At 41.6% G+C, this 24935-nt stretch overlaps 1 protein-coding gene across 1 annotated transcript; it reads right to left on the bottom strand.

Annotated features, from left to right (window-relative positions):
* Window positions 1-17082: 17082 nt before the first annotated feature.
* On the bottom strand, window positions 17083-24405 carry LOC4341099 (protein decapping 5). The gene is made up of 8 exons (XM_066311378.1): window positions 24168-24405; window positions 21689-21789; window positions 21201-21269; window positions 19843-21090; window positions 19627-19704; window positions 17838-18020; window positions 17651-17761; window positions 17083-17566 (listed from the first exon to the last, which is right to left on the bottom strand). Exons 1-8 carry the CDS (start codon window positions 24295-24297, stop codon window positions 17414-17416), a joined length of 2073 nt encoding a protein of 690 aa, XP_066167475.1. The 5' UTR covers window positions 24298-24405; the 3' UTR covers window positions 17083-17413.
* Window positions 24406-24935: the final 530 nt, after the last annotated feature.

The following is a 24935-nucleotide window of genomic DNA, read 5'->3' as shown; positions in this document are numbered from 1 at the left end:
TAATTAATAGATACAATTGCCTTCCTAGGACTCTATCCGTGCGTGGCAATCATCTTGAAGTACATTAACTTGAACCCGATGTCGTGTACAAGTCATATTGTCGAAATCGGCTGTATCGGCTTTACTTAGCCCGACTCAGACCTAGCCGATCCTAACCGTAGCCAATCTGGACTCCGGCCGATTCCTGCTCTGTTTCCGAACTCGATCTCCGCTTCCGACTTCGCTTTGATCCAATCTTCTTTCCTAACATCGATGTTACCAAATTTGGTTGTTAACACCTGCCCCCAAGTCCGGGATATTCGATAATGTTCCGGATTTGCCGTGTACCGACTCCGAGCAAGTTTCACACTCCGCCGCTTTTGACCGTTATTCCAGCGCTTTAAATACTAACCGTTACCCCCGAGAAATCTCACGCCGTGACTTCCGTTTTCACCGCTCAAGCGAAACCTCTTCTCTTTCTTCTCCGGCGACTCCTCCGGCGCAAAGGCGATTTCTAGGCGACTCTCTCCTTGACGAGATCTCCGCCTGCAACAATGTCTTCTTCCACCAACCCATCTGGTGCACCATCAGCCGAATATGCTGAGGTAAGTTCTCATCGGCTAAATCCCTTTCTTTAGCAGTAGATCGATCTTCTCCTATCTCATATTGCTCTCTTCCTCTGAATCACCTTGGATTTGTAGCACCTCTCCAACCTAGTTGCGATTCCCAGTCTGTCGCATGAAAACCACTACTTTCTTGGCCCAGTCGGCAATCCAGACCCTACCGAGTTCATTATTGGTGAAACCAATAGGATCCCCTTCAGATTAACCAACCTAGATCTAAATCGCTGGAAGAATACTTTCAAGTCCTGGCCGTCTTTAGAGAAAGTTCCACCAGAAAAGAGTTGGACTACATGGTTCAAACGTGTATCAGCCAGCAAGAGGGTTCACTGGGATGAAGTTGGAATCGGCCAAGCACTTGACCTTACTATAGCAAACTCGGCCAAAGATGAACCCCTGATGGCAGCTGCTTCCTACTTCTGGTCAAACACCATTAATGCCTTTTTGTTCAATCAAGGGCCGATGACCCCAACTCTCATAGATATCATCATGATCTCAGATCTGGATGTCATCTCATCGGCCAACCCTATGAGCTTGAACACAAAGAACCAATATGACTTCAAGACCAAAAGCATAGGAGGTTGGTCAGGCTATGTAGTGGCATATATGGGCCAGGGCTCGGTCACCCCTCGGGAACATGTGGCTTTTCTGTTAATGTGGCTAGAAAAATATCTGTTCTGTGGATCAAGTTGCGGCCCCACAACCAACTGGCAATTTCTAGCTGAAGCTCTAGAAACAAAGAGACAATTCCCCTTGGGCAAAATTCTTCTCGGCTATCTATACCAGATGTTGAACAATGCATCAGCTAAGATAGCCGTCGGCTCAGTAGTTGGAGCAGGTGGACCCTGGTGGCTGCTACAATCCTGGTTAAACCTGATAGTTATGAAGGTTGTCAATCGGCCATCCGTATCAGAAGCTGAATTCCCAAGACTAGAGCCGATTGTAGGGGATGATGGAGAAGAGCGTACTCATCGGAGATGCACATCATATGGAGAATACGCTTCTACACCAACTGATGCTGGGGCAAAATTATCGGCTGAACTGCTCAAAGATTGGTTTTGCAGCTTCTATGAAAGCTTTCAAAAAGATGCTCGAGTTTGGTTTCTTTATGAAGACTCTGCAGAACTTGAACACCCAGTGGACTTCAGATTCGAAGACATTAACCATGAAGTATACCAATCATCCAGGGAAATTTTCTCAGTTGCAATTAGCCCATGCATCCTTCCTGTTGGCATTCATCAAGGAAGAAACATCAAGGCTTCTTATGAATTCTATCATCCAATGAGCTCAGCTAGACAACTTGGAATGGGCCAACTCCCAATCGGCTTATTCTTTGCCGACAAGATCCAATGCCGAGGAGAAATTTCATCGACCCTGATGATGGATCAGCTGCTTAGCCTTCAAGGACCCCCTCTGGGCAGTATTGACAACATAGAACTGGCAACGTTTGGAAGCAAGAGCTTTGACAGGTGGTGGGGTGAATGGAAACTGCATTTATTCCACCAACCAGCTTCAATGTATATGACAGACCTCTTTCCAGATGTTGTCCCCCAAGTAAGTCTTCAACTTTGCTCAATTTCATTTAAATAGCTGTTTGGCCAATTAATCTCAACTAATCCTCCTTTTGATTTGCAGACAACAGAATCCTCCCCTCCTCATCAAAGCAACAGTGGCAAAGACATCCAATATGCCCCAGGTTTAATTCCTAACGGAGGTGGGCTATCTCCTCCGGTTATCGGCTATGATGCCCCCAAGACCTCGGCTCTTCTTCAAGGGCTCGTCAGAGAACCAGCCGATGCCGGCAAAAAGAGGAAAACCAGATCGTCGGCTGTAAGCGTCGTAGCTCCAACTAAGAAGACGAAGACAAAGAAAACCAAGTCAACCGATGATCTGCCTACCCTAGATCCATCCATTGAACAAGCTCTGGATGAAGAGATAATTGAAGACGAAGTTGATCAGGCCACAGCCGAAGTAAGCGATGCTGAAAGAACACCATCGGCTTCACCTAAGCAAACCCCTCCAACCCCTTCTGCTCCGGTTCACTTTTCAAGGGTAAGTATCTCTCTTTAATCCCTTTCATAATTATTTTGTCTTATAGCCAATCATTCCCAAGTCTTATAATTGCAGAAAAAGAAGACTGCGGTGAAGAAGAAATCGGCTGCAACAACATCTAAACCAATTCCACCAGTAAGATAGTTTCAACTTTAATTAGTTAATTTTTTAGCCGATTTTATCTGACACTTGTTTCCTTTCAGCCTTCCCCTCCTCCTTCTCCTCCTGTACAACAATCGTCAAGTGACCAGACCCCTTCAGCTGTGGGGAGTCATCACGTCGAGGAAAAAGAACAACCAGCTACTCCTGCTATCCCAGTAAGTTTCTCTTTGTCTCAACAAGCATTCAAATCGGCTATGACTATTTAACCTCTAACCACTTCTAAATTGTCACTGCAGGTACTAGCCGATCTTTTCTCTTTTAACATCAGAGACTATCTTGATGAAGGAGAAGAAGATACCATGAGCAAAGCCTTAGCCCCTTTATCTGATGATGTAAAGAAAAACTCTAGAAAGTATCTTGGACCGGCTAGAAGCATCATCAATGGATAGCTTGGTGGTTGATTGTGGCTCAATCAGGGCTCGGCTACATGAGATTCAGGTTCTAATCCCAGATGAGTTAGCCGATATGCTCACCCCAGCCGTTTACCTTGAGCAACACCAATTCAAACTGGAGAAAGCCAAGTTAAGACTGGCTGAACGGCGAGAACGCAAGGACATTGAAGCCACTATCCAAGTCAACCGACAACTTGTGCATGAAGAGAAGTCCAAGCTTGATCAACTATCTGAAGGCCCAATCAAGTCTAACATTGATCGGCTCGAGGCTCGCAAAATTGAACTCTTAGCACAACTTGAAGAATGCAACGCTAAGCTGGATATGGAGCACAAGAAGTTAGCTAATCTCCCAAAGTCTATTGAAGAACAGACAGCAAGACTCAAATCGGCTATCAGGCATGTTGCTGATCTGACCAAGTCTCTGAAAGTTATCCCTGGAACCGACGCTCAAGATGCCCAAGCCATAGAAGAAGTAGAGCAGATTAGGCAGAAGGCTATATCGGCCATCCAGCGATACTTATCTCAATAATTTTTGTGTAATAAGACTTAGAATTTTTTTTTTGCACTGCGTTTTTTATATATGTGCCCCCCCTAGTTTTACAATGTCAAGAGCATTGATAAAATTATATAACAACTAAGGGCGATAGAACAATATCGGCCATTGTATATCAGCAAACCACAACAGATTACACCAGGAAAAAACAATTAAGGGCGATATAACAATATCGGCTATCTGAAGGCGATGTAAACACATTGGCTGTCATGCATCGGCAATATGAGCCGATCATACGTTAACCCAAACACTTAGGTAATATTTCTTCAAATATTTGCCATTGAGCGCTCGCCCATAAACTTCGCCATCAAGCCCTTGCAACATATATGCTCCCTTAGACACAACCTTATGAATTTGGAATGGTCCTTCCCAATTCGGCGACCACTTGCCGAATTTACTATCACGAGTACCAATCGGCAAAATCAGCTTCCATACAAGTTCTCCTTCCGAAAAATCTTTAAGTACCACTTTCTTATTATAATGCCGAGCAACACGTTCCTTATCCTTAGTAACCTTTGCAAGGGCTCGCAATCGTGACTGAACCAAATCCTCCCTCTCATCAGCCATAAAGTTATAATACTCATCGGCTGTTAAATTGTTTTGCAACTCCGTTCGTCGAGAGCCGATTCTAACCTCCCATGGCAAAACAGTCTCATGACCATAAACAAGTTTGTAAGGAGGAACTTGAATCGATCCATGACAAGCCATCCGATAAGACCACAATGCTTTGGCCAACCGAGCATGCCATTACCGAGGATAATCAGAAATTTTCTGCTTAATCAATTTGATCAAACTTTTATTAGACGCCTCGGCTTGCCCATTAGCTTGTGCATAATAAGGTGAAGAATTCAACAACTTGATACCCACGCTATTGGCAAACTGAACAAACTCATCGGACACGAAGATTGAACCTTGATCCGTAGTAATAGTTTGAGGAAGACCAAATCGGTAGATTATATGCTCCTGAACAAATTGAATAGCATCCCCAGAATCAACTTTCTTCAAAGGAATCACCTCTACCCACTTGGTGAAATAATCAGTTGCCACCAATATAAATTTATGTCCTTTACTCGATGGTGGGTTTATAATACCGATCACATCAATTCCCCAACCTTTGAACGGCCATGGCTTAATAATAGGATTCATAGCCGACGCCGGTGCTCGCCGAATTGCTCTGAACTTTTGACAATCCTGACACCCCATGTAATATCTGAAACAATCTTCCAGCATTGTCGGCCAAAAGTACCCTGCACGCCGAAGCAACCACTTCATCTTGTGAACCGATTGATGAGTACCACAGATCCCTTCATGAACTTCGCCGATTGCAACCTTAGCCTGATCGGCACTCAAGCACTTAAGTAATACTCCGTCAATCGTCCGATAATAAAGCTCATCATCCAACAGTGTATACTTTAATGCCTTATATCTTAATTTCCTAGAAGCCGATTGAGATGGATTACTCAAATACTGATGCACATCGTACCTCCAATCATCGGCTGTCATCGCTGCAATTTCAACTTTAACATCTTTGGTCATTGGCTTATACCCCGATACCCCTTGGGCTAAATCATTAGCTTCAAGATTTTGTTCTCGAGATATATGCTTTAAAGTAACCAGCCGAAACTCTTTCATTAGTTCCAGGCACTTCTCATTATAAACCATCAATGTATCGTTCTTGCATTCATATTCTCCTGCCAATTGGCTGATTACTAGCAAAGAATCCCCCATGATTTCAATGGTATCGGCTTCAACTTCCTTGAGCAATTGCAACCCCTTGAGCACTGCTTCATACTCAGCTTGATTATTGGTCGCATATGGTTTAATAGTATAAGCAAACTCGAAACTTGCCTCCCTAGGGGAAATTATAACTAAGCCGATGCCACAACCATGAGTACATACCAATCCGTCAAAGAATAAAGTCCATGGCACTATCTCAACCGAGCCGATTGAATCATCACAATGCTCTACAATAAAATCGGCTATAGCTTGCCCCTTAATCGCTTTCGGTGATTCGTACCGAAGATCAAACTCAGTCAAGGAAAAAATATCCACTTCCCAACTCTTCCTTTTAATATTGGAGCCGATAGCATGTACCTGACTACGTCGGCTTTGCATATAACAGTGCACTCATTAGATAATAGATAATGCCTCAACCTTGTACACGAAAAATACAAGCACAAGCATAACTTCTCCACAGGAGAATACCGAGTTTCAGCGTCCAAGAGCCGTCGACTGAGATAAAACACAACTCGTTCCTTCCCTTCCAACTCTTGAATCAAAACCGAGCCGATGGACTTCTCACCAGCCGATAAATATAACCTAAACGGTATTCCTTTCTGTGGAGGAATCAAAACAGGAGGAGAGCTAAGATACTCCTTAATATTATCCAAAGCCTTTTGCTGCTCTGCCCCCCAAGTAAATTGCTGATCGGCTTTTAACCTTAATAAGGGTGTAAAAGGTTCCAACCTTCTAGATAAATTAGAAATGAACCTTCTAACAAAATTTATCTTGCCGATCATCTCTTGTAGCTCTGTCTTATTTTCCGGGGGCTGAATCTTCTTGATCGCATTAACGCTCCTTTGGGTTACCTCGATCCCCCTTTCATGAACAAGAAATCCCAAAACTGGTCGGCCAACACACCAAAAGCACATTTTATTGGATTCATCTTCAAGCCATATTTTCTGGTTCTCTCGAAAACTTTCCTCAAATCGGATATGTGATCCTTCACTTCTTTAGATTTGACAACCACATCGTCAATATAAACTTCAACCAACCAGCCGATTAAATCATGATATATATAATTCATGGCTCTTTGATATGTTGCTCCAGCACTCTTCAAGCCGAAAGTCATGACGACCCATTCAAATAAGCCGATTGCACCAGGGCATCTAAAAGCCGTCTTATGGATATCTTCCTCAGCCATAAAGATCTGATTATATCCTGCGTTCTCATCCATAAAACTCAAAATTTTGTTCCCTGATGCGGCATCAACCAGCTGATCAGCCACTGGCATTGGATATTCGTCCTTTGGTGTAGCTTTATTCAAATCTCGAAAATCAATGCACACCCTAACCTTGCCATTCTTTTTAATAACTGGGACTATGCTAGAAACCCATTCAGCATATCGGCAGGGACGAATAAAACCAGCATCATACAATCGTTTGATCTCAGCTTTAACAGGTTCGAGCATATCAGCTTTACATCTCCTCGGAGGTTGCTGGCGTGGTCTAACCCCTGGCTTGATAGGTAGCCGATGTTCAACAATCGATCGGCTGAGTCCAGGCATCTCATAATACTCCCAAGCAAAGCAATCTCTAAACTCTTTCAGGAGCTCTATCAGCTTGGTTCTAAACTCTGGAGACAATTTTTTGCTAATAAATGTCGGCCTTGGCCGATCGCCTAGACCTATGTCTATTTCTTCCAACTCATCGGCCGACATGAAACCTTGACCTTGCTTGTCATCGAGATCATCTACCGTATCCTTGGCGTAGACATTCGAACCCTCCACGACGCCCTCAAAGTAATAGCTTGGGTTCTCCATCTTCAATTTGTTGTATATCAGAATCAGACACTTTTAGAAAATCTCCATCCCAGACTTTTCCAGATAAACAATCAAGGCCATCCATCTCCCAAAGGGCTAAATCGGCACTGGCAACATTAACTGACCTGTCGGCTGGCACGATCTCTATCTTGTCGCCTTGCCATTGAATCAAGCATTGATGCATAGTCGAAGGAATGCAACCATTGGCGTGAATCCAATCCCTTCCAAGCAACAAGCTGTACGAACCCTTCCCATCGATGACAAAAAATGTGGTAGGAATAGTCTTGCTGCCGACTGTAAGCTCCACATTTAGAACACCTCTGGTTTCCGATGGATTACCACCAAAGTCCTTGAGCACCATATTTGTCTTGATAAGATCCTCGGCGTTTCTACCCAACTTTCTAAACGTAGCGTAAGGCATCAAATTCACCGCGGCCCCACCATCGACCATCATCTTAGACATCGGCTTCCCATTGACGTAGTCATTTATATACAACGGTTTAAGATGCCGATTCTCTGTCCCCTCAGGTTTCTCGAATATTGTCTGTTCTGGTGACAGAACCAACTTAGCTGATCCCTCTTCCACTTCATCGACATCGGCCTGATCGATCCCGAATTTGGCTAGCAATGTAAAGACCATGTTAATTGGTGCCGCTACAACGCTTTTCCCTTTTGCCAACCTCTTCGCCTCATCGGCTGCAGCATCATCGGCTACAGGAACCTAATTCTTGACACGCCACTCCTGTCTTGGCTTTGGTTTCCTCAGCCGATGGTTGATTTCCTCTTCAACCTCCTGAAAACGCTCCCTGTTCCTCAATCTCTGAACCCTTCTTTTCTGATTCTTCGTGAAAATACCAGAAGGACACCATTGATTCTTCCTGATTACCTCATCCGCTTGGTCACAATCTTGATTCATCGGACCCAATCTCTGATGAACAGGAAGTCTTGCCTGCCTTAGCCGATTACCTCTACTATATGACCGGCTCGAGCTTTCGACTACATCGCTGCACCCGGGACAGTTTTCGATGGACGGCAACCTCATCCCTTCGTTCCAGCAGAATCTAAAGAACCCCCAACCCCAATGGGGATCAAAACCATCGTCGTATTCTTCGTAATGCCTCTCCTACTGCTTATCATACTTCCTTTGATACTTGTTGATAATCTTAGCCGAATTTACTTGAAAACCCTTTGCACGGGCCCTATCGGCTGCTTGACCAGCTGTATGCACCATATTAACAGGAAAAGGATTACCATCGACCTTCATCGGCTTCTTGGAATCATCAAACCTAATCTTGCCCCCAGCAATGGCAACTTGGAATTGCTGTTTAAAAACCTTGCAATCGTTAGTAGAATGAAATCTAGAATTATGCCATTTGCAATATCTCTTCTTGCCTAATTCCTCAGCCGATGGTATTGTATGACCCGCAGGAAGCTGAATCTGCTTTTCTCGGAGTAGTAAATCAAAGATCTTGTCAGCCTTGGTGATATCAAAGTCATACTTTTCCTCTTTTCCAGGACTTTTCACCCATTGGCATGGTATGACCTTTTTGCTCCTCACCCATTCGGCTGCAGCTATTTCAGAATCATCTTCCTCGTCATCCGACCCATACATGTATGGACAAACGTGATTAACTTTCTTAGAGCTTTTCCTGACTTCCGCCGACCTATGCCCATGCAAGGTTACCTTCTGTATCAGATGCGATAAGCTATCAAAGTCTTCGGACGAGAACTTCTCCCTGATCGGAGGAATCATACCATGGAAGGCCAAATCGGCTAGTTGAGCATCAGTCAAACTCAAGCTAAAGCATTTGTTCCTCCTCTCCCTGAACCTCTGAATATACTCGTGCATGGGTTCATCATGCCGCTGCTTGATCGCTGTCAAGTCGGACAACTTCATCTCATGAACCCCACTGTAAAAATAGCTGTGAAATTGCTTCTCCAAATCGGCCCAACTATTGATCGACCCATATGGCAAAGAAGAAAACCAAGTAAAAGCTGATCCAGACAGAGATAACCGGAATAACCTAACTCTCAGAGCGTCTACAGCCGATGCTTCACTACATTGAGCAAGGAATCGGCTGATGTGCTCATAAGTTGACACGCCTTCTTGTCCCAAAAACTTGGAGAAATCTGGAACTTTAAACCGATTGGGGAGAGGGACTCTTTCAAACCACTCAGGATAAGGCTGCCGATACAAGCTTCCAGTCTCTTTTGGTTTAAGCCCAAATTGTTCTCTCATTACATCGGCAATCACATCGGCCCACGGTCGTTGCTGAGTTTCTCCTTGTGGCTGTTGTTGCATGGACTCGAACTGACCATACTGAGATGTGAACTGGGGTTGAGCCAATCCCCCTGGCTGATATTGGGCTTGCGGGGAAGGAGGCTGATATTGATAGCCCAGGTTACCCTCTTGGTAATTATGAAGATTCGGCTGGATGTTGCGCACCAAGTGTTCTCAGGGACCATCTGAGGCATCACTGTGCCGTCCGGCTGTGCATGGTGAACCAAATGTTCTGGGATGACCTAATTTACAAACTGTTGTACAGGTTGACCACCAGGTGCTGCAAACTCAGCCGATGCATTTATTGACCCCGGGTGCCGAATCGGCTGAACAGTCTGCTGTCTCAACGGAGTCTGTTGCATCGGCTGCTAAAGCTGCTGCCTTGGTGGTGTTAGCTGAGCTGGTTGTACGACCTGTTGTTGGACTGGTTGTACAACTGGCTGGATTGGTGGTGTCTGCTGAATCGGCTGCTGCTGCACTGGATCAACAATAGGTGGAGGTGGCAGAAACATGGCAGCAACTTGATCTTGGGTCGGCCGATTCGCAATCTGCCCAGTAGGGTGTGGATGCTCCCTTATCAACAACCAAGGGTTCATCGGCTGGCCTGGCGCCATAGCTGATGTAGCAGGTAGGGGAGTTGATGCCGGCGCCGTCAGCTGAGTTGTGGTTGCAACAAAGGGAACTGCTTGAACAGGTGGCTGAACATCGGTGATCAAAGATCGATAATTCGGGAAGACACCTCCTTGCAAATAAACCGGGCCTACGGCCTGATGCTCAGCTATTGAGCCATCGGCTATTGTCTTCATCATGTTCGACAATGTATTGACTAGTACTCCTGACCGATTGATCAAAGCATGATGCACAGCGTAATCGACCCGATCTTAGAAGTTATTGAAAAAATCTTGTGCTAGCTCACTATTCTGATTAAGATTTCCTCCTTGCGGCCCTTGAGCACCATCACCTTGAGCCCCATGCGCTCCTTGCAGATTGTCGCCTTGATCGCTTGGGGAGCCGTCGGTAGCACCTTTAGTACTTGGCTGAGCCGAGCCGCCTGGAGCTTGTTTCACCTCTCCATCTCTAGAAGAACCGGTCCCAGAACTATCAGCAATCACTTTTATTTTATACTTCTGAACAAGTGTCCCCTTGCGGGTCTGCATGAATGAGTTCAAGAACTGATCCCGTGCCTGCGCAGGGTTGCTTCAAACTCCGCCTTTTGCTCAGGCGTGAATTTCTCTGGATCGATCGGCATAACGTTGTCATCAATGATGTCAGTCAATCCCTGCTTCAACGCCTTGCCTTTAACGGAACCTGGGCTAGATGGTGGTGGTGGCTGTTTCTCGGCCATGAGGAAGAACTGGCGTCTGACTTCTTACAGGTCCCACCGGGCGTGCCAAAAGCGTGTTGACAGAAAACACGTGGCCTAGGAGATCTACTTAACTCCAGTACAGGTCCAAAGCTCGCCTTCGAATGTTGTTAGCATGCCAGTTGGTTTGATCCTGTAATCAACAAGAAATAGAAACAAAGCAACTGTGGTTAAATCTATAAGTGATAGCCGATCGGCTAGATGCCGATGACATATCATTTACCTTTAAGCCGATGTCATCTGTGCATCGATCGGCGGTCATGAATAAGTAAAGAAGGACTAAATCTACTCGATCGGCTTTAAATATTAACAATATATACTCCTTATATCAATGTATACTTAAATCAAGTGATTGGGATAGATCGGTCATCATGCCGAGACAGTATAAATCACTTAGATCGAAATATATGTCAATAACAAGACTATATATGTTTATAGCATAGCCGATCAGATAGATCTAGCATGTATCGGCTAATACTCCGATTCTACTCTATATCAGGATATTAAAGTAAGTACAGTATATTGAGCAAAAGCCTAACATATTTAGATACAGCGATATCTTAATATAAAGGGCAGATTTAACATGCAATGGAGCATATAGAACAAATGAAGTTAAATCAGATACGATCGACTGAAACTTCGATGCTATTCTAATCGGCAACTAGAGGGCAGGCTAGAGATCGATATTCTAAGCACGACTTAATAGATCAAACTCAACTGATGCAGCATTAAGTATGAAAAGAAGAACGATATCTAGACAATCAAGCCGCTAGAAGTTTCATAGAATGGTAGATATCTCATATAATCTAGATCAACATCAATATTTAACCTAATCGGCTACCCTCTATTAACAGATGTTAACCGATGGCAGGTTAGATGATGATATTGCTAGAGATTATGTAAGACATATGATAACTCGACGAATTACATAAACAGGATTAGAGTATCATAAAGATGGAAGCACTAATCCTAAGAATGCAATCCGTCATAACGAATTTTACCTCTTGTTGAAGATCAAAATCGATGCAGCTTAACCCGAAAGCAAGAACTCGTCGAAACAAAACTAAAACAAAAAGGGTGGCGATGCGCCGAAATTGTGTTGAACATGTGTTGTTAAATTACATAGGGTTCGGGGTCTATTTATACCCGAGAATTACAAGATATGCCCATACCGGACACGACTATTATCTCTAACAAACTCTAAGATACCATAAGTCTTTACGGCAGACTTTTGCCCATATTTATCTATAAGGAATTTACATAGGATATCCTAATTAATAGATACAATTGCTTTCCCAGGACTCTATCCGTGCGTGGCAATCATCTTGAAGTACATTAACTTGAACCCGATGTCGTGTACAAGTCATATTGTCGGAATCGGCTGTATCGGCTTTACTTAGCCCGACTCAGACCTAGCCGATCCTAACCGTAGCCGATCTGGACTCCAGCCGATTCCTGCTCTGTTTCCAAACTCGATCTCCGCTTCCGACTTCGCTTTGATCCAATCTTCTTTCCTGATACCGATGTTACCAAATTTGGTTGTTAACACCAGGGTATATGCTAGATCGAGGTAAAAAAGACAGAGACAATGATTTTTATATAGGTTCGGGCCCCTTATCTGTAAGGTAATAGTCCTACTCCTGTTGGCCGAAGCCGGTGTTACTCTTATTTATCAGAACCATACAAGTACAATATTTAGGATAACATATCTAGTCATCGTCGACTTGGTGGCATGGAACACCAAACGTAGTCAACGATGGGGTAGTCTTTTTCCTCAAATATGAACTCGGCGAGATTAGAGATAGCGCTAGATCTCTCTTGGCAGCCTCTGTAGCTCTAGATTGGGTACGTCTAATCTTATCTCTAATGTTGATGTCTGACAGCGCGTATTGGTGTATGTTATGACTGAGCATGTCCCCTCTCCTCCTAGGGGTCTGTTATTTATACCCATAAATATCCCCTTGTCCAAGTAAAACTAGGAAACAAATATGGATATGATCCAAGTGGCCTTGTAGTTTCCAACTTAGAACTCTACTTCTCCTACCTTATTCGGAATACCTTCCGTATATGAGGCATGATTACACATAAGACTTGGTCTATGGTGGGCCCTACCGAGCTTAACACAAGATCACGGGGTATGTCTCATCCATAACCTTAACACTTGATGCCCTCGTTCTCCGTTTCAGATAGATGAAGATTAAAAATAAGGAAGGACGTGTAAAATGAGAATAATTGAGTTTAATTATTATAAACTTGGAAAATAGATTTATTTGATATTTTAAGCAACTTTTATATAGTAAAGTTTTCACATGAAACGCACTGTTTAGCAGTTTGAAAAACGTGATAATGAAAATACAAGTAAAATTTGCATCTTAATCAGAAAAGAACGGGCCTTGAGATAAGAAAGTATTCCATCTACCCTAAATGATAAGCCATAACCACTAGTAATGGAAAGATCAAGAAATAATTATAATCGTCTCTTCATTTTAATCACTCCAATAAATACAATCCATACATCCAATGGGAATAGAGATGTTGAGGATGGAGGATTTGAGAAAACAAATTAAAAGGAGAGGGATGTGCTAATTTATTGCATGCATGCATCTATACCTTATATTATGAGACATGGAAAAAATATGATTGATATTTTAGGATGGAGGGAGTTGTAGAAAAAAAAATGAACTTTGAAAATACTTAAATGCATGGTTTAGAGGGAGTATTTATCTAACTTAATGCCAATTCAAAAAAATTTGAAGTAAAATATTTGGCTGGTAACTGTGGGTTACTGGCTTAATTTCGGGGGTATCATTATGTTTCTTTAGAAAAAAAAGGGTATTCAGAACCCTGAGTACGATGAACCATTGCAAGAAATATCTGGTGTTATAGAGATATAGGAGTTTAGTGTAATGCAATTGCGAATGGAACAATATACACTCTCAAAGAATAACTTACCAGCTCAACAACTGTGGTAGGACACTCCGACATATTCCTTTAGTTGTGCTCAAATATTACTGTCTTATGGTAAGAAATTTCTTAACATAATCATTCTCCCACCACCGATCCACCCTTAATTAGTGAGGAGCAGGGGCGGATCCAACATGGGTGCAGGGGGACAAAGTCCCCCCTACACCAATAAAACCCATGGATACCCCTCAGAGCACCCCCTCGATTTTTTCACCATGAATGATAAATTAAACGTCCTTATATGGCTGGAGGTTGAAGAAAATATGTAATTGAGCCCCTTAACTTTTTATTCCTGAATCCGCCCCTGGTGAGGAGCATTGCCGTAGCTTTAATCTATGTTAAATAACCTATAGATATATTTATATTTTTTTAACAGAGTAGTATATTTGATAAGTATATAACTGTAGCATATTTGCTTTAATTTACACAGTATAGTTTTGTCAACTCAACCTATATATATCTTGCATAGTTCATGAATCTCTATAATTACTACAATCCTATTACTATAATTAAAGTAGGATATGGCATGAATTTTAACTGGATAGCACATGTTGCGGCCACATACAAGTTTTACCATATGCTTATTATCACCACGAACTATTCTTATTACCATATGCGCTTGATTGTTCATTTTTTAATAAAACATTTCCTGAAGAGAGTATAAACATATGACCAAAAATTCTCCTAATACCATTTTGATTTGACGATCCAAGATACTTTGTGTGTTATGTATATATATTGTGTGCGGTCATAAGTTCTATATTGTCAATACCTCGTATTCAATAACAAGGATAGAATAGTATAGAACCAAGAGAAATTAACTGAGACATAAGTTCTGTTATACCACGGTAAAATTTTCACCGAGAATTTTGGATGTGCTATTTTTCAAAGGAATAATTGTTCCAAATGGGATATTTCTGATGTCCAAGAGTGAATAATGTTACAGAAATGTTTTCTCCATTAAGGTTAGAGTAAACCGAGCTAGCAACCTTTCAGATCAGTTTTTAAATGTGGCTGTTGTGATTTTCTCTTATCACAACAGATATGTACAACAGTATAAGAAGGCATGAAGCAACACACTGCACACTTGATGAAGAAGTATCTGGACATAATAATCTGTTATTCTTCCCTTAATTAAGATGTTGACTTTGCAAAGTCAGCACCTTAATTCAGTTAATAAAATATAGGTTTACTTTTGGCTTGTGGATGAATGGTTGATCATTGATGCAACTGCATATTCTATATCCAGATTCATGCAAGTCAAATGCACAAAAGTGAAGTTGAGAATATGCCTGACGTGATGTAATCATAATATTCAGATGATGCCTTTCAAGCATTCGATATTGGAGATCCAAAAGGATATACCGAGAAGGGTTAGTAGAGTTTTTATAATATATATTTGAAGTTCAATCAGTTTTATTCATATGAAGTTTATTAAGATTTGTTCAACTTTTCCCCTATATTATAGGGATACAAGTCGGCAAATTAAGGGCCTGTTTAGTTCGTGAAAAGAAAATTTTTGGGTGTCACATCGGACGTTTGACCGGATATCAGAAGGGGTTTTCGGACACGAATAAAAAAAACTAATTTTATAACTCGCCTGGAAACCGCGAGACGAATATTTTGAGCCTAATTAATCTATCATTAGTATATATGGGTTACTGTAGCACTTATGGCTAATCATGGACTAATTAGACTCAAAAGATTCGTCTCGCGATTTCCTCCCTAACTGTGCAATTAGTTTTTTTAAAAAATCTATATTTAATTCTCCATGCATGTGTCCAAAGATTCGATGTGATGTTTTTGGGAAAAACTTGCTGGGAACAGGTCATAAGACAAGCTACCAAGAAATTACTTAGGCATAGGATAAATCGAGTAGAAGCCCATCCCTTGTTGCCATTCACTAGCTTGTATTTGTATAGGGCCAAATAGGGGTGAGAGTACCATGTTACAACAATATTTCTTCATTATCAAAATGTAAGATACATTTGAAGTGGTCGGCCACAGATTAAGATAACTATTATAAAATTCAAGAGAATGGTATAGGAAATGGTGATGTTAATCCTAGCGGATAGGTGAGAGAATGATTGGTAAAACATCAGTACTTTCTCATGAAAAATACCTCATACACTTGCTATTTTGAAGAAAAAAAAAGTAGTACTTCCTCCGTTTCACTTTCTAGCATTTCCCATATTCATATTGATGCTAATGAATCTAGACATATATATCTCTCTAGATTCATTAACATCAATATGAATGTGGGAAATGCTAGAATGACTTACATTATGAAACGGAGAGAGTACTTTGTTTGCATGGCATAGTTGATACTCCGCGCTTTGCTGCGGGATATGTGAATAAATGCATGCTATATATATTATAGAAATAGTAAATGTATATGTTTAAATAATGTGAAAATGATGTGGAGATAATAATAATAATTTGACTTTACTTGCATATATTGTAATAATACAACACAACTGTAAGTGATATGTAATATTTGTATGATATTTAAAATATTCTAGATAATACTAATTGCTAGTAGATGATAATGTATCATACTTACTCCCTCTGTAAAAAAGAACCTAATTCTGAGTTTCAATCTAGACATAGAATTGGGTTATTTGTTTTGGACGAAGAGAGTACATGTGATTTAAAATACTCTAGATAATAATTAGATAATAATTATTAGTGAGTAATGATGTGACACACTTATACGAATTTAAAAGTTAGTAGGCATCAACGATTTCTAATATTTGGATTAACCACTTATCCATACCCTTTTTACCCATTACATATTCACAACTACCCCCTCTGTTCAAAAAAAAAATAAAAATCCTACCTACAAGGTTCATAGCTAAGAATTCATTTTTTTTTACGAAGTAGTATGTTATGCCATAGCAACCTAGAGCTCCATCCACACGCTTGCTTGTCGCTACCACTGATATATATCGCTCACAGTATCTTTCGGATCATTCAGCTTCAATCACCAACGCTGCCTCATCCGAACAATAGGATGTTAAGCTGTACAATGCACTAGTTCAAATCCAAGCGGCCGTAGACATAAATCAAATCGATAATAACACAGTAAACGGAATGCTCCAAAATGTAGCTACTAAGCACTGAGCTCAATAAAAACATTGACAATTTGATAGAACTAACATATATGCTCCCACAGTACCAAAATTAACACTGGATATAATCATTCGCTGAATCACAAAATAGTTTTTAGTTTATATCCCATCAGCATCCTCAGGGAGAGCAACGAGCATCAACATTGACAGGGATTCAGGAAAGCAGGTAAAAGCTCTACAGAAAACTCGTTGTGAGAATTTCTTAATTTATCAAATTGATTGCTTTGTTGTTGAGGCCCGTTCGTGCCAACAAGCCGGGACCTGAGATACCTGCGAGATTACACTACAAATATAGCCATAAAAGCTCTTCCTTCTTCATCACCATTCAACCACCATTCATCTGCTCATCGGAATGGAAAAGCATAGCCCTCCTTACTAAGATTGGTGGTTTGGGTAGGAGTAGCCGCGCCCCCTTCCCATATATCCATACCCCCTCCCATAGTAACCACGTCCACGGGGTCCACCACGGGGACCCCTCCCTCCTCCACGCATGCCCATGGGCCGATGCCTTGCAGAATCACCAAAAGTCTACAACCAAAACTTGCTATAATAAGCACTTCATGTTGTCATAAGGTGAAAACGAGAAAGACACAATGTGTAACTGTTGATTACCTCTGTGTCTATTTTTCTCTGCTCCGAGAATTTGATTCTTCCATTCCCCCCTCCATTATCAATGGTATTGCATGACAGTGAATCAAAGAAGTCATCTTTGACATATACAGGCTGCACAAAGATGAGATAGAAAAATGCTAGTCAGCGAACATATTGACAAATTGCAAGAATGCAACAGCGCTACTACCTTAACTTCTGGCTTCCCAGGAGAAATATCATCTTCTAGAACATCATCTTCATACTCATTAGGATCATCGTTCAACTGTCCTTTGCTTTTACCGAGATGGCCCCATACTTCATCTTTGTTAAACTTCTCATTCATTGCCATGAAATCGAAGTCCTCTGTAAACTTGGTTATAGGACGTGATTGCTGGAGAGGGGAAACTAATAAGTATACAAATTTTACAATTTCAATAACATAGCATATGATTCATGCAGAACAGATTTCAGCATCCTATAATACATCAAAACTCATATGCTAGCAGAGGGATGTGCCTTTGACAGTCTAGTTAGCATGATTTGGACAAATATATATATTGAAATTGCTCATAGTTAACAGGAACATGGAGCATTTAGGTCGAGGAATGGGGTTACAGGAAGCAACTAAAACTGTGTGTCAAAACAGGGAACAGTTACTTCAAGAACAAGTGTCAAATGTGGAACGTGGTCTCATCGAATAGTTTGATGACCCAGTTACGAAGGGCATGTTTTGTTCTTTTTCTAGCCTGGGCAAGCAAATCTAGCTAGGAGAGGAGAGTCAAATTAGCCCTCCCTCAAAAGCATTGAAATCCTTCCCAACTTCAGAAATCAGAGCAAACAAAGGAGCCAAACATATGTATTCTTTATCCAAATACTGATAGACTAGGCTGGATATCCCTCCATTTGGAATAAAGATATTCTTAGGTCAAAAGACAGACAAAGGAGGTACTAATGCCTTTCTACTTGCAATCTGCTTCACCCAATTACATATGATTTACCTTTCACTACTGGTAGTCCAAATTATTTGACAGCCAAACCATTTTCCCATCCCATGGTGGATGGCACAAAGCTAAACGGCAATTTTCAATGTGGCTGAGAGGGAGCATGATAACAGCAATGAGTGTGGAGGCAAGCAGCAAATTGAAAGATAAATTGTGTACTAACACATCCAGGAAAAGTGCTACCGTGGCTAGGAATAAATGAGGAGGACTAGAGTAATAGTATTAATACCAGCTATTTTGGCCATTTGGGAATTTAGTAACACTATATTCTACAAGCATTTTGTAAACAAAATCAACAACCTATTAGGATCAAATGTAGCCACATGATCAACAACCTACAAAACAATGGAGTATCCTAATAACTTCCAACTGATTTTGACAATAGCCACAAGAGATTTCCTCATCCAATACCAAAAACCACATTCTCTCTTGTATACTCCATCAATGAGCCCAACTGTGATCTGATGACTGGACATCAATAGATGATTGTCCTACATCAGTATTGCACACCTAGCATCTTGGAATTTGAAAATAATAATGTTGAGAATACTGTCCTACATGACGAACATCAGAAAAGGGCATCCACAATACCGTACAGAATGATACCCAGAGAAGAGAGGTGAATAGAACCAGTACTAAACATTACTCCCTCCATTTGAAAATATAAGGCGTATTAGGTTTCTAAATAGTCTCCAACATTATACTTTGACATTAATTTCTTTCATAATATATTATCAATAACTACAAAATTAATATCGCATGAAAATATTTTCAGATAGTCAAAAATTTTAAATGCTGACTTTGTGGAAAACAAGGACACCTTATATTTTCAAACAGAGGGAGTACAATCAAATCCAGAAGAATACTAACATGGGAGCAGTAGCCAAACATGGTAACAGTACCAAACAGGGAAAATAATCCAAGAATGTTTTAGCCATTAAGGATTTCTACATTTGAACAGTTGAAGGCGTATAAAACATGTTTTAGATACCATACCCCAATTCCTCTTCCTCGGCCTCTTCCTCTTCCTCGGCCTCTATTGTTGTATTGAATGTATGAGGAAGCTCCAACAGGCTGAAACCAAAGGATTGAAAATGGGACTAATTACAGAGTATACAAATCGCGCACATTAACTGAGTATGGAAATAATGGTACCAAAAATAATCTTCCCTTGTACTTGTGTAATAAAAATTAAATTTAGTATGCTATTACCTTCTGAAGAGTAGGCTTAGGTGCTGGCAACAGGGGTTCCTTGTTGGATGGAGCAACAGAGTGTTGTTTAGCCTTCCATTCAGGTTTCTTGGTGTGCCTATCTTCATTGTTTTGCTCCAGCTGTTGATGTGATGGAACAGGTGAGGAAGCAAATTGATCCTCTGAGGGTGAAACTACAGAGGAAGTAACCTGAGAGGATGCAGCCAAGGCAGCCTGAGAGGATGAGACCATAGAGGAGGCAGCCTTAGGGGATGGAATCATAGCTGAAGCTGTTTCCAAGGCATCAGCCGAAAGGACTGTAGATGAAATGGTTGGTAGAAGTTGGCCAGGAGTGACCAATGTAACTGGTTCTGCAACAGTGGCTGCACTTGCTGCAATATTAGCCAATGGTGGCTGAGAGGAAGGTAGATAGGTTGGCACAGGTATATTCATAGGCTTATTACTGCTGGCAGATGGTACAGTAGAGTCAAGAGGAAGTGAGACTGGCTTATTGTTCATCAGAGGAGAGATGCCTTGCGATTGGGACATAGTCGATTCAATTGTAGAGACTGGCGGATTAACAGATGGGGGAGTTAAACCCAGAGAGAATACACTAGCAGAAACAGATGACAGCATATTTGGAAGCTGGTTTGCAGATGATTCAGTTGCTGGAGTACTTGATAAGGCAGGGACCGGCATTGATGTGGATACACCTAGATTCTGGGTCAAGTTATTACCACTACCAGGTTGTGGTAAAGCAAACTCTGGCATTCTAGGAAAAGGTGGTAAAGGTGCATTAAGTCCAGGATACTGTATGGGCTGCTGCAAGGCCTGTGGAATTGTCAAGCCATGTGGTGGACGAAGAAAGGGCGGTTGTTGCAAATGAGGAAACCCACTTGGTGGTGTATAAAATCCTGGCCAGTACATTGGTGGCATAGTAAGGCCAGCACCATTTGCAGATGATGGCATAGGTGATGAGTTCCATGACGGTAAACTGGCCCCAGGTTGATATTGGGGCAACGGTGGTGGCATCTGAATTCCTGACTGACCATTGTGTGAGCCAGGATCAGCTGTTGTTGTGCTAGCAGGAGCGCCATTTGCAGATGATGGCATAGGTGATGAGTTCCATGATGGTAAACTGGCCCCAGGTTGAAATTGGGGCAATGGTGGAGGCATCTGAATTCCTGACTGACCATTGTGTGAGGCAGGATCAGCTGCTGTGCTTGCAGGAGGCGGTAAGCTCGTAGAGGCAGGACAAGGATAATGTGACTACACAAAATAGTGAGCAAAGATTCATCATCTAAAATATCAAACCATTCTTCAAAAGAAATAGATCCAGCATCCTTCCAAAAGATGCCTAACATTTTATGTATATTTACCTGGATAATCGCTGGATCGTTGTGTAAAGTAGTAGGCTGAGCTGGTGGAGAGGATTTGACTTGTAAATCCTGCAGTGGAGCAATCAAAGCTAAGACATAGGAAAGGGGATTGCCAGTGTAATACAACAAGATGAACAAACAGAGCAAGACAAAAATGTAAACAGTGACAGTAAATCAGCAAGAAAGAAAAAGTTTGTATCAGGATTAAATAAAGGTTTCGGAGAACTTGACAAAAAAAAAATGTGATCACTGGACCCCAATGAGTCACATATTTTCCAAATACTATTATTCAATGGGATAATCCTAATCCACATCTTGTATGTGACCAAAATTAAGCAATAGAAAATAATGATCCAAAAGTACGATATTACAATCCAAAAGTTGATCCTACTATACTGTATAACAGGCCAAATCATTGGATCAATAATTCAACAATAATCACAGATTTATTTAGTGTTTTAGTAATGTTTCTGATTTACCAGCATTACCTTTATATCACTTCCTCTAAATAGTATGTATTCATATATCTTGTCACTGGCTGGAATCTGTTGACCATCCTTCTTACGACCTTCAGTTCCAAATGAGCGAACTGCAAAACAGTACAGTGAAGCACTCAGTGAGAATAATATCATGCACACGAACATGAGAACAGCATCTCTTCTTAAGGTCACAGGAAAATATCAAACACCCATGGATACTCAAATCATAAGATTAGAGAGAAAAAAATACATTTTTGTGGTAACAATTTTTTAACTTACTTCAAGTTAAGTTTCAAATCTCTAATACCAATTTCAGGGCTCTATCCCTGGCCGGAGATTACGCCACGTGGCGTCCTAGAAATTAAGCTTCCCCTCCCCAAAAATCTGCCACGTGTCTCCTTGCTCCCCGAAAGTTCGCTGCGATGGACCAACGAAGCTTGAATTTTTTTTTCACAAAAGCGCTCGACCCCTAATCCACCCATCCCTCCTCCCGATGGCCGATGCACGCCTCGCCGCCCACCGGATCCTCCGCCACCCACGATGAAACGGATGGAGTATTTCATACTGGCTGGTCTATTATGCGGCAAAGCCACGTCTATTTTCTAGTGTTTTAACTAAAACATTTAGAACTTTGGGAATATAAGCCACGGATAAAGCTTCATTTCACTTTCCTAGAGAAATATATGGAGCATCTGCAACACTGCTCATAAATTATGTCTGCTATGATATCCTACTTGCACAAATGATCTTTCTATGGAAAATCCAAAACAAAGCAAAAATGATGTCAAACAGACATCAAGGCCCTTTTGACTAGCCTCTCCACATAACAAATGAAACAATGGCCATGTCCTCATCGTACAGAAGGATGTTAGTAGCTATCGGAATAGTAGAATACACAGTGTTGCATAGAGAGCTAGAATGATACAAGTATGCAGAAAGAGATGGGAACAAGGAGAAGCAGAAGGGGGGAGTAGACTATTCAGCTCATCCCCAGCTTACATTAACGTCAGGGTTGCAACCAGTAAAATATGACAAATAATGGCCCTACAAGGTTCCATATCAACATTTTGAACCAAAAATTCAGATCAAATCCAAAAATCACTATTATTCTAACAAGAATTTGGTGCTGTACTACATACACATAGGGACCAAATTACAATATATGTTAAATTCTAAATTTGTGGAAAGAAAAAATAGAAAATCAAATCTGCAAGCAAAAACCTCAGGTAAATTACATGAAATTGCCAATTCTTATTGGCAAACTGCACTGTTCAGATTAGCCATATATTGAAGTATTGCTTTTTTCAGATTTGAATGTGGTATGAAAGTTAAGCTTGGATTGAAATATTAACGGAATAAGAAAAGAAAATATTATCAAGGTGTAAAACTTCCTGTAAAAACCATATCCGATTGCATTCCACGCATTGAAAAGTTATCAGATAATATTAGGTCACACACCAATACCCAATGTTGAAAACAGGATCTTATCTAAAAACAGAAACCGTTGATTGTTTGACGAAGTAACATCTCCAAGTCAGTTAAGAAACAGAAAATATATGATTGGCTGTGTAATGGAACATGCAAACCCTTACAAAAATAACAAATGCCCACATCAGTCAGTGAGTTTTGCATGGAAAGGTTGTCTGCAGGATTGGGTCATTGAGTTATATGATACAGGTCAAGACACAGCATCACCAACACATCAATAGTAATAATAAGAATAGCTTGAAAGAGACAACTGTCAGAGGGAAACATTTCCTACCAATAGCTCACAATAGAAAGTTTGGCAAAGCACCTACCGCAATGGCACCTTCCCACATGCATCATTCTCGGGTTCAACTATATATTCCAAACAGGGAAAGATCCCTAGCCTCTTTCAGATGTACAACGACATTACCCAACTTAAGACCGCCAACGATTTGGCAAGAAGGCACTGAATGCTACACTACTTGAATTCGGATTGCTATGAATGGGTTATCACAAAAGGACTTCCCATCATTAATAACAAAACTAGGTTGTTAGGCCGTTAAGAAGAGTAATCCCCCACCAACAATACCTAGTCGCTGTAGACCACAGCCCACGCTGTTTACTCCACCTCCACAGAAGAACACAAAATTAACCAAGTACAAGTGGAACTGTTCAGCATCCGGTCCCAGATCTTTACCCACGCTGTTAGATTCTAAATTCTAGCTCGCATCGCACAACAAAGATGACTAGTCCACAGTGTAATCGAGAACTAAGAGCATACAATCCTTGCAAAAAAAAAATGAGCTAGACCCCCAACCATACGGTAATCCTGCATAGATGATTCGAGATTATATGCACCCATAGCAACAGGAAGCTAAGCAAACAGGAAAGAAAAACAGCGAATCCATAATTCCACGGCGACGCGGCACACACACACACCCTCTCCCACAGATCGCCGACGCGGCCCAACCAGGGGAGGCGGGAGGAGGAGGGGGAAGAGCTCGGGAGGGAGGAGCCTAACCGTTCCTGAGCCCGATGCTGGACTCCTCGGTGTTGATGGTGTAGAGGACGCCCTCGTACCGGATCTCGCTCTTCGACGTGAGGCTTATCACGCTCCCGATGTACGACTCCGGCGCCGCCGCCGCCGCCATCGCCGCCGAGCTCGCCGCCCTAGGGTTTCGATCCCCCCTCTCTCCCTTCACTAGTGTGGGTTTCTTTTTTCTCTCCCAATTTCTCCTCCCTTTTTTAAAGCCCCGGCTAATCGCACCCCCAATTTCATGTGATGGAGTAGTGCGCGTGGAGGTCGCCCGCCTCTCTCTTACAGGTGGGACCCACCGAGGGTCACGCGTCCGGGCCCGTGTGGCAGCGAGCGCGCCGCTGCTTTGTGGTCCAGGTGTACCGTGTACGGTGGCGGGGTGGGGTTTGATGGATAGAGATGATGAGCACGAAACGGCGGCGTGATGTGGTGGTGGCGAGAGGGGAGGACCGTGAGGGTGGAGTTACCACATATGTTTTCGTTTCATCAAGACGAAGGCCCTGTTTAGTTGCGGGGTAAAATATTTTCGCGTGTTATACGAATACATATTTAAAGTATTAAATATAGATTAATAACAAAATAAATTATAGATTCTATCAGTAAACCGTGAGATGAATTTATTAAGCCTAATTAATCCGTTATTAACACATGTTTACTATAACACTACATTGTCAAATTATGTAGCAATTAGGCTTAAAAGATTCGTCTCACAATTTACACGCAATCTGTCTAATTAGTTTTTTTTTTCTATAT

This window comes from Oryza sativa, chromosome 6 (genome assembly GCF_034140825.1).
Source record: "Oryza sativa Japonica Group chromosome 6, ASM3414082v1".
Lineage (NCBI taxonomy): Eukaryota > Viridiplantae > Streptophyta > Magnoliopsida > Poales > Poaceae > Oryza > Oryza sativa.
Note: the sequence above shows the minus strand (reverse complement) of the source record. Positions and strands in the feature narration are given on the sequence as shown.

Excerpts from the sequence above, each read along its gene's own strand:
- LOC4341099 (XM_066311378.1), bottom strand. The coding sequence starts at position 24,297 with ATGGCGGCGGCGGCGGCGCCGGAGTCGTACATCGGGAGCGTGATAAGC. Across the intron at positions 21,091-21,200 it reads ACGATCCAGCGATTATCCAG|TCACATTATCCTTGTCCTGC; the intron begins GTAAATATACAT and ends TATTTTGTGTAG. Across the intron at positions 17,762-17,837 it reads CTGGGAAGCCAGAAGTTAAG|CCTGTATATGTCAAAGATGA; the intron begins GTAGTAGCGCTG and ends ATCTTTGTGCAG.